Here is an 11,184-nt window from a genome sequence, read left to right on the forward strand (position 1 = left end):
TTTATCATTAAAAAAAAAAAAAAAGACTACAACATTGAGGGTAGCCTTGAGCTGCATTAGAGGGATCACCTAATTTCACATATATTACCCAAGTGTAACAAAGCCTAGTGACATCACAATGGAGCCCTGCCCATCTGCTAAGCCCCGCCCTCTTCACAGTCATAATGGCTAAGGCCTTAAATAGCCAGAAGCTGGCCCCTGGGTCCTGCAAAGCCCTGCATTTTGGCAGAAAGTACAATGTCGACCAGCCGCAAGTTAAAGAGTCAGGGCATGAGGAGGGGCAAGAACAGAACTCCTCACAAGGGAGTCAAGAGAGGCGGCAGCAAAAGAAGATATCGGAAGAGCAGCCTGAAGAGTAGAAAACGCTGTGATGATGGTGAGTGAGGGATGAGTGGAAGAGCAGTCAAACGGGGGGACCTCGTTGTCCTGAGGGCCTTTCTTCTTGAAGTTAGCTCTCACAGGACCCTGAACCCTCAGCCTGAGAATTTCATTCTCAACCAGGTTCCCATCTGGGCAGGAAGAGGATGAAGGGAGTTCATGAATCTTCAGTGAATATTCTAACTGGTGTTCCTGTTGTATACTTGTCCTTTCCCTACAGCCAATCGCAATTTCCGCTCCCACTTGTGACTCCACCAGCGGGCTCTGCCCTGGTGGACTTTGAAGGACACCAGGCAGCAACCGAACAGAAGGGGGACTGCCAAGGAGACCTGAAGGTAGACCAAAGCCAGAGAAGAACTTATCATGTGGATAAAATGCCAATCATGACAAAATGAGGCGTGTATATGTTGGCTGTTTCTCCCCAACGTCTCAATAAAAATTTTGAAAGCGGAATTTCAGTGTCATTTGATCTTTTGGTTGGAAAATGCGTTCCTGAGCTGGGCAGGGAGAAGAATTAGCAGGTACGAAACCTATGAAACTATTAAATAAACCATTAAATGTGATTTGTATGATATCAGTGTAATTTGTATTTAACAACTCTCTCATCTGTGTGCACTCTGACTATGCACCATCACTAAATAGGTGATTAGTGGTCTCAATGTACTCTCTCTCTCCACATCAGAGTGCCAGTTAAATGCAAACCATATCTCCCTCAGTGCTTCTAATCTGATTGTGTGGGCATGATCAGCAGGTATTTAAAGATGGGGACACCTAGGCAGAGGACAACATGGATCTGAGATGGGCTAGGTTGGGTTTCAAATGGACAAGATCGGAGGCAGTAGGGCAAGGAAGATTAAATTCAAGACAGATGGTGTGACTCTGATGTCATAAATGAAACTCAGTCTGGTGGACCTTACTCGAAAGGAAGAACTGTCCTTCGCTGTCACCATCACTTTACCTTGACTTTGGGTTTGTCCCCGGCCAGGGATCTGACACCTCCTCTCAGCATCCACCACTCAGGAGGGGGCAATATCTTTCTTAATGAGTGCTTCCTGTTGCCTCAGAGGCAATACCAGGGTAGCACAGAGAGGAACTGAGACTCATTAAACCAAGCCACCCACAGAACCAAGCCACCCACTTGGATTCTGGGGAAGCAACCAGGAGAGGATATAAGCCGGAAGGAATGAGAGGAGCATGAGGTCATTCATGAAGTTTCCTATGTGGATCGGGGTGAGAGGCGGGGCACTGTGAAATGAGGGACCAGGCCAGGGGACAAAGGAGAGAAAATTGAGCCTCTTTCTCTGCAGAACTCCACACATTTTCAATGAGGCCATTGACTTAAGTGTCACAAGGAGGTGTAGGTACTGGGATGTGGGGATGGGAATAAGGGCTGCACCTGTGGATCAGATTCTAGCAGTGCAGCAGGAAAGGATGAGAAAAATGCAGGTCAGGATGAGCGTAAAGATGCTCCAGGTTGCCCTGGCTTTCCTCTTAGCCCTAGAGAATGCTCACACTGCTCCTGAGCTAAGTCAGCATCAGGCACCCAGACTCTTCAAAACTCATTAAACTTGTGTTTCCCTCCAAACCTTTTCAGTTTCCATTTTTATAAAGAGGAGATAGAAAAAATACTTCCTTCACAACCCTCCTCTTCTACAGTTTTACCTCTTAAATATTCCTTTGTCCCTGTTTTTCGAACCAGACTCGGACTCAGATGATTCCCAAATAGATGTTTGTCCACAGCGTGACCCCACAAAGCTCAACTGAAATCCCTAATCAGAAACGAGCAGTTCTCACATTCTCTTGGGTCCTTTGGGAGTTCCTCTGCCTCCATGTAAAGAAAGCCAAAAGCTCCTTGGAAACACACATAATCCAGTTATTTTAATGTCAAGCTTTTGCTGCTCTGGCAATAAATTCTTCTCATTCATCAGCCATCAGGGAGTGCGGCCAGTTAGAATTCCCACATGGGGCCGAAATAGCGAAGCCTTTATATCCCCGCCTGCCCAGCAGGCTGCTCAGGAAAGGGTGACCTCAGGCCAGGAATTCCTCTGTGCCGAGGCAGACCCTGAAGTCAGGCGGCTGTTTGTGGGACCTCATGCAACACGGTCTGGACCACACGTCTTTGTCTCTTCCACTGGCTTTCTGATAACCTGCATGCCTTCCCGTCTTCTTCTCCCCACCTTTTGCCCCTGCCACTCCCTGCTCAGACTATGTCCTGGGAGCCTTCAAATGCTTTCACGCACAGCTCAGCCCTTGCTCCGTGCTCCCTGCTTTGCCTTTTCTCTACCATATTTCTGATGCAAAGACAACCTAGGGAAGAGTCAATAGAACAACAAAGTGTGAAATGTGCTTCCCTCAAGAAACGTATTATTTCTTATACAGGATTATTTCACATGTTAACCATGGAAATATTATTCCCAGGTCCATCAGGATCCCTTCAGGAAAGCAGATCCTGGAGGGAACTCAGATGAAGAGGATTCACAGAGAAGACCTCTAGAGCCTGGCAATGATGGCTCTGCAGAGGCAAAGGGATGGAACAGTGTTGCAGGAGCGCTGTGAGATTCAAAGCTGTGTATTTGGTCAAGGGAGTGGCAGGTAACTTCTGGGTAAAGACAGTACTGGGGAGGGGCACAGCCACTGCTCATCTCAGTAGTACCCTAATGTTTCTCTTTCTCAACCAAAAGGCAGCAGGTTAAGGACCCCATGTGATGCAGGCCATCAGGGGCAGAGGATGCTGAAGAATAGCTCTGAAAAACCAACGGTGATAGCTGCCACAGCCTGGGACGCAAATCTCTTCATTAGACTTCTAATAATAGCCTATCACCTTAACATCCCATCTGTCTTCTCTCATTTCTTGTCATAAAAGCCCTTCAGAAGTGACCAGTAGAGAGACACTCAAACCAAGTTGCTCAGGTGTCTTGCGCCCTCGACTCAAAAAGCACGTGTTCAGAATTTCCCTGGTGGTTCAGTGGTTAAGAATCTGTCTGCTAATGCAGGGGACACAGGTTCGACCCTTGGTCTGGGAAGATTCCACATGCCACAAGGCAAGACCCTCGTGCCTCAACTACTGAGCCCATGAGCTGCAACTACTGAAGCCTGAAGCTCAAGTTCTCTAGAGTCCATGAGTTCACAACTCATGAGTTCATGAGTTCAGCTCTAGAGTCCACAACAAGAGAAGCCACCTCAGCGCAAAGTCCATGCCCCCGAAGTAGAGAGTAGTCCCCCCTTGCCACAACTAGAGAAAGCCTGCAAGCAACAACGAAGACCAGCCTAGCCAAAAAATAGATTTTAAAAAAAAAATTTTTTTTTTTAAAGCATGTGCTCATGTCATTGGCAGGACAGTATTATTCCCACACAAAATGTTCTAAGACAATGTTAACAGGTGATTAGGACAGGCAGGCAGAACTCAAACAGCTCGAAGCTGGTCAGGGAGGCTAGACCCTTGCCTGGTGACTTCTCTTTGCCCTCTTAGACAGGTGTGGAAGGATTGGCAGTCACCCGGAAAACTCTGTTTTGCAGTAAGAACATTTTCCAGGCCCACAGGCTGGACATTTTCCAGCTCTGGTGTTGACTTAGTCGCTGCCCTCCAGGAACGTTCATTCTGGCTCCCTGTTGACAGCTCCTGCCAGCCCAGCCCCCACTAGGCAGGCACCCAGAGGGGAAGGGAACAGGGGGCTTGTGACACTCCAAGACCTCACCCTCTGTGTGCTTTTTCTCCATCTCCCTCACCAACGGGAATTTGTTCCTCTCTCCAGTTTTCTCTGGAACGCCATGTCCTTAGGTCATCACTTAACTTGGCCTTTTCGGAAAGTCAAAAATTTTTTTTAAAAAAATTTTTAATTAAAGATTTTGACCACAAGCCCTGTGGGTCACCTTGACCTTCTGGTAAGCTAACTTGGATTCAGGGCCTCGGCTCCACTGGTGTCAGGGTCTTGTGGGAGTGGTCCCTGAGGATGTATGTGTGGGTGGAGAGAGCCCAGAGCAGCTAGGGGAGAACAGGGCTGACTCCCACCTCTCACCTCGGGCCTGGCCAGATCACCCCGGCTGGGGCCGGCTGGGTCTGTGCACCGCAGGCAAACAGGAAGTTCTGGAGAACTGCTCAGGGCCATGTGAGGAAATGAAGGCCCAGCAGCTGCAGCTGGAAGGGGACACTGCATGCCCCGGGGGTAGTCGGTGCAAGTCAGACAACAAGGCCTGGGGCTCAGCTGTCAGGGTCATCCAGAGGTCTGTCTTTTGAGACCAGAGGACGGCACAGCCTGGCTCTACAATCTGAGCCTTCACACACTGGGCCCTCGCAGGGAAAGAACCAAACCTCTAGGAGCACCAGGTCCTGGTTACCAGGCCCATCCACCTCACAGGCTGATGTGTGAGGAAGCTGGTTGTTGAGCTTCAGGAGAACTTCTCTTCACTTCCGGGCCCCCAAGCTGCCCTCCCTCTCCAGCCATCCATCAGTCCCAGCATGTGGCTTCTCCCTGACTTAAGCCCAGCAGCCATGCCTGCCCTCAGCTCAGGGTCCCAGAAGTGGTCAAGTGACAATTCCCTCCACGAAGCACAGCCCCAGGGGAAGGTTCGGGACTGAGCCCTGACAAGTCTGGGTTCCATCAGCACTAACTCCTCCCACATTGTGATCCTGATCCATTTCAAGCCTTTGCAGCCTTCTGCTCCTGCTGCTGGAGCCATCTCTTCTCTTCCTCAGGCCCAGCTTTACCATTGCTGGAACCAAGCCTGACCTCAGGGGCCAAGCCAGCCCAGGCCTCTCTGGGCAGCTAGCAGGTAGGCTAAAGCAGATGGGCAATAATTCTACCAGCCAGGCGATCTTAGGTAGATTTTCCATCTTCCTCATTTATAAAACATCAGACATAATATTAACCATAGAGGGGGCTTGTCAGAATATAAAATACTGTAAGCTATAGACCTTGAATTGAGTTGGCCACCCACACCTCTCTCCCTTTCGACTGGCCTTTTAAACATCATTGTGTCATCTGGCCCAACTCATGACCCTGCTTCCTGCCTTAGTCTCTGGATGACACACCTGTGAATTCCCAGGTACCCCTCACTCTCCAGAGAGCTCTGGGTTCCCATCATGACCTAGAGCCTCCAACCTCTCCCATCCCTTTGCACAGGTCAGGCCTTGAGATCAGGAAGTGCTACATCTCCCTGTGGCTTATTTTGCGCTCCCATAAAATAAAGGCATTGAGGATGATCTTATCTCTCCAGTGAGACTGTGAACTCCCAAGTGAGGGGCAGAAGAATCCCATCAGGATACACTAGCCCTTGTTTCTTGGGAAACAAATCAATGAATCCAACTCCTAATACAATATGTTGTGAAAAATAAAATCTGAGCATGGATGTCAATGAAAGGGACTGAGGATAGATTAATAAACTCACTGATTAGAATCCTGTTTATTTTTTCCATTAGCAGCAAGCAAGTATCTCTGTAATTAACCAGTTATAAAGTCTTAGGTCTAACATGCAGCAGTTTTTATCAAAAAGACATATAAAGAGCTTGAATTTCACAATTTGCAGGGACCATTCCCAAAAGTGAAAGTGAAAGTCACTTAGTCTTGTGTCTGACTCTTTGTGACTCCATGGACTGTATATCCATGGAATTCTCCAGGCCAGAATACTGGAATGGATAGCCTTTCCCTTCTCCAGGGGATCTTCCCAACCCAGGGATCAAACACAGGTCTCCCACATTGCAAGCAAATTATCTACCAGCTGAGATACAAGGGAAACCCAAGAATACTAGAGTGGGTAGCCTATCTCTTCTCCAGCAGATCTTCCTGACCCAGGAATCAAACCAGGGTCTCCTGCATTACAGGTGGATTTTTTACAAGCTGAGCCACAAGAGAAACCATAGGAACTCTGAAGGAGGGAGGGCATCTCAGCAGGACTAGAAACTGGACCTTGACTTTTCAACTTCCATGTTTCTGAAGGAAACAATATCACATGAGGGATATGAAATGTTTCTGAAACTTTCACATGCACAGAAACACCTGGAATCAATCTGATGAAATGCAGATTCCAATTCAGTAAGTCCAGGGTGGGCCTGAAATTCTGCATTTCTAAGACACTCCGAGGTGGCTCTACACTGATGGTCCAGGAACCACACTGAGAGTAATGAAGAGATCTAGAACCTTCCACTAAATAGCTCAAAGAGTAGATCCAGGTCAGCTCTGCCCAAGCTTCCACAGTAATTCATTGTCCCTCTCTGGAGTTCTCTCTAAGATGTCTTGCAATTCTTTTTTCTTTTTAATTCTTTATTTTAAATTGAAGGATAATTGCTTTACAATATTTGTTGGTTTCTGTCATACATCACCGTGAATCAGCCATCAGTATATGTATATCTTCTCCTTCTTGAACCTTCCTCCCACCTCCCAGCCCATCCCACCCTTCTAGGTTGTCATGGAGTGCCAAGCTACCTGAGTCATATAGCAAATTCCTACTGGCTATTTATTTTACATTTGGTTAATGTATGCTTCCATGCTTCTCTCTTCATTAGTCTCACCCTCTCCTTCCTCCCCCCACCCATCCATGTCCATAAGTCTGTTCTCTCTCTCTGTTTCCGTTTCTGCCCTGCAAATAGGTTCATCAGTGCCATCTTTCTAGATTCCATATACATGCATTAATACACAATATTTCTTTCTCTTTTTGACTTACTTCACTCTGTATAATAGGCTCTAGGTTCATCCAGCTCATTAGAACTGCCTCAAATATGTTCCTTTTTATGACTGAGTAATATTCCTTTGTATACATGCACCACAACTTCTTTATCCGTTTATCTGTCAGTGGACATCTAGGTTTGCTTCCATGTCCTAGCTATTATAAATAGTGCTGAAATGAACATTGGGGTAGACGTGTCTCTTTCAATTATGTTTTTCTCAGGGTATATGCCCTAATAGTGGGATTGTTGGGTCATATGGTAGTTTTATTCCTACATTTTAAAGGAATCTCCATATTGCCTTCCATTGTGGCCGTGTCAATTTACATTCCTACCAACAATACTAGAGGGTTCCCTTCTCTCCACACCCTCTTCAGCATTTATTGTTTGTAGATTTTTTTTGATGATGACCGTTCTGACTGGTGTGAGATGATCCCATTGTAGTTTCAATTTGCATTTCTCTATTAATGAGAAAAATTGAGCACCTTTTCAAGTGTTTATGAGCCATCTATATGTTTCCTTTGAGATATGTTTGCTTACGTCTTCTGCCCACTTTTTGATTGGGTTGTGTGAAGATACCTTACAATCGTTTAAAAAAGAGAGAAAAGAAAAAGTCCTCAGATTCTAAAGGACTGGATTAAGGAAATGTAGCCCAACAGTGCCCATCTCTCTGACTTCTCTTTTAGGAACAGAAGGCAGCAGCACCATAGGATGTTAATAGAAGGCTTTCTCTGCCCCCTCTGAACTGTGGCTAGTCTGCACCACTTCAGAACATGGGGACTGTACTTGCCCAGGATATGAAAAGAAAGAAGTAAGAGGTGAGAAAACGCTCTGTGAACAGTGATCCCACCACTGCCATCCCTGGAGGCTTGAAACAAAATCTCTGGTCTGACCACTCAATCTCTCCTCTCTCCTTTTCCTTTTCTGTTTGCTCCCCTTGGCTGCAAATCTTGGGCCAGATTATAGCCCACCTGTGGTTCAAGGTGTACATTTGGCAACCAACAACAGAAACAGATACCAGCTAACTTAAAAGAGAGGGAAATGGAATCTATTGGAAGGCTGTGAAATTGCTCGGAGAATAAAAGGAAAAACTGGACAAGTAGACCCCAAGATGAGAGCCATACTGGAAGGAGGCACAACTCAAAGTCACCTGTTCTGCACTGAAATGGCTCCAACTGTTTTCCATTCTTACACCACTGCCCTAAAAAGTCAGCACGCCAGGAGAAAGAAAATGATGGTCAAGCTTGTGTTACAGTGGGGCAGGATTGATCCTAGAAGGAAAACTGAGGGACTGTTACCAAAGAAAGAAAGAGGTATGCCAAGCAGTCCGGCCCAGCAGTGTCCACGATTGAAGGCAGGAGACAACTTCCCTGTGATGCTGGCAGTTCCAGGAAGCTCACTCACAGGGTAAAAACTCAGCATCCTGCACACACAACAGCCACTCTCTTGAATCCTGAAATGTGTGAATACCCTTATGTAATGCAGTTTTTCCTGTAAAATTGCCATCTTAGTATGAAGAATTTGCTTTGAACCCGTCACATACATTTTACTTTCACTGCCAGAACCATAAATTGGCATCCCATTTTTTCATCACATTGAAAGAATTAACAGCAAAAGGGAGGGCAAAGACAGAGTCACAGAGCCATATGCAGGGCTGCCACAGAGGGGATGGCCAGGCCCGTTCTCTGGTGTACAGATTTTATACTCATGGCTCAGGAGAAATAAACATGCCTGGGAGGCATAGATTCTAGGGAAAGGTCCAGAGGGAGACTGTGATCTCCATGAAAGAGTACAATGATGCTGATTTGGGATGCAAAGAGGGGGCCCTGGCCTCAGGAGGACTCTCGTCCCCTGCCTGGCACCTAGGAAGAATGACTTTCCCCTTACCCTCCTTCCACTCCAGACATCCAGGAAGCAAAATATGTTCTGGCTGGTTTATCAGAGAGAAGCTTTCCAGGGTTTGGGTCTAGACTGTTCACTATAGAAGCTACTGGCCACATGAAGCTACTGAGCACTCGAGATACGGCTAATTCGAATAGAGATGTGTTCTCACTGTAACATACATATTTGGAGTCAAAGACTTAGTATGAACAAAAGAAGAATGTAAGGGGCTTCCCTGGTGGCTCAGTGATAAAGAATCCACCTGCCAGTGCAAGAGACACGGGTTCAATCCCTGATCCAGGAAGATCCCACATGCCGCACAGCAACTAAACCCACGCGCCTCAGCTACTGAGGCTGTGCTCTAGGTCCCGGGAACCACAAATAATGAGTCCACATGCCCCAGCTACTGACGCCTGAGTGCCCACAACAAGAGAAGCCACCGCACTGAGAAGCCACTGCACTGAGAAGCCCGCGCACCACAACTAGCCCCTGCTTGCTGCAACTAGAGGAAAGCCAGAGCAGCAATGAAGACTCAGCACAGCCAAAAATAAATGAATAAAATTATTTTAAGAAAGAAAAAAGGAATATAAGACATCTCACTAATACTTTTTCACATTGGTTGTTGAAATAGTACCTTAGACATATTAGATTTTAAAAAACAACTAAAATTGATTCTGCACGTTTCTTATTTGCTTAAGTGTGGTTACTGGAAAATTGAAAACCACAAATGTGATTTGCGTTATATTTCTATTGGACAGAGCTGGCCAAGGCTCCACTGGATTTTCACAGCTCAGGAACTCGTCATTCCATATACTTCCTGCTCTGCTCCTTTAGAGCTGTACCTGCTAAGCCAGGCCCTGTGCTAGGCCAGCACTGCAAAGAGATGAATAAAGCCCACCATCTATCTTGAGCTTTTCCAGTTCTCTATCACATGCGCACACACACACACACACACACACACCACACACAAGTCAAAAAGGAGAGAAGAAAAATTCAAGGTGGTAGCACTCAGCTTTAAATTCTGTGTTGTTTTGGAAATTTGTACATCTAAGAACAATAATAGTCATAGCAGTACTTGTAAAACGCTTATCCTGGATACTCTTTAAGAGCTTCTTTCACTCTCAGCCCAGTCCCATACAGTAGATACTATTATGACCTTTGTTTCAGGTGTGAGAAAGTGAAACACAGAAAAATCAAGCTACTTGTTCAAAGTCACGCGGCTGATGAGCAGCAGAGCTGAAATTCAAACCAGATGTCTGTTCTGTGTCTGGGTGCTTAACCACTAAGCTGTGGCCTTTTATAGGTAGAGGAACTAAGGTCTAGAGACTGGAAAAAGTGGCCCAGCTAGTGACAGAGGCTGGACTAGAACTCTGTCCTCTGATGCCCCCACAATGCCCCAGTGTCTCCAAAACCAGACCACACCAGTGTCCAAGGTGAAGGGAGATTTTTTTATGAGCACATGAGGATGCTTGGGAATGGGAGACAGGAAGGAGCAAGAGGCAACATTTCTCAACTCTTTTGATCCAGTAAAAGTAGGCCCAGTTAATTCAAACCCTAAGCAAAGAATTATAACAGAAAAACCAAAGGCTTTTGGCATCGGCCAGTTTTAGACTCAAATCTTGAAACAACTACTAAACAATAGCATGATCCTGAACAAGTTTCCTGACTTCTCTGAGCTTCTGTCACTCATATAAAACTAGAGTAAGAACACCTCCTTCAAAGACCTCCGTGAGGATCTGTGTGAGATCCATATGCAAAACAGCTCACACCATACCCAGTGCAGGTGTTTCATAAATATCTTATAAATACTAGTTCCCCTCCAAACCAGCTCTGACCCCATTTCCCTCATCTTCAGCTGGAAACAAACAGGGATCCCTGAAATTACTGCAAAAATGTCTATGCTGCTGCTAAGTCACCTCAGTCGTGTCCAACTCTGTGCGACCCCTTAGACAGAAGCCCACCAGGCTCCCCCCGTCCCTGGGATTTTCCAGGCAAGAGCACTGGAGTGGGTTGCCATTTCCTTCTCCAATGCGTGAAAGTGAAAAGTGAAAGTGAAGTCGCTCAGTCGTGTCTGACCCTGAGCGACCCCATGGACTGCAGCTTTCCAGGCTCCTCTGTCCATGGGATTTTCCAGGCAGGAGTACTGGAGTGGGGTGCCATTGCCTTCTGGAGTGAATAAGTATGGAGATCTAGAGGGGTGGCCCCAGGGACCGAGGAGTGAAAAGCTCCGTGCCGTTCGTGACAGAGTGAGCGAGGCAGTGTTACCG

At 46.6% G+C, this 11,184-nt stretch overlaps 1 protein-coding gene across 1 annotated transcript; it reads left to right on the forward strand.

Annotated features, from left to right (window-relative positions):
- Nucleotides 1–237: 237 nt before the first annotated feature.
- TNP1 (transition protein 1) lies at nt 238–722 on the forward strand. Its single transcript, XM_040228495.1, has 2 exons — nt 238–376; nt 599–722. Exons 1-2 carry the CDS (start codon nt 238–240, stop codon nt 625–627), a joined length of 168 nt encoding a protein of 55 aa, XP_040084429.1. The 3' UTR covers nt 628–722.
- Nucleotides 723–11,184: the final 10,462 nt, after the last annotated feature.

The sequence above is a fragment of the Oryx dammah genome, unplaced genomic scaffold, assembly GCF_014754425.2.
Source record: "Oryx dammah isolate SB20612 unplaced genomic scaffold, SCBI_Odam_1.1 HiC_scaffold_27, whole genome shotgun sequence".
Taxonomy (NCBI): domain Eukaryota; kingdom Metazoa; phylum Chordata; class Mammalia; order Artiodactyla; family Bovidae; genus Oryx; species Oryx dammah.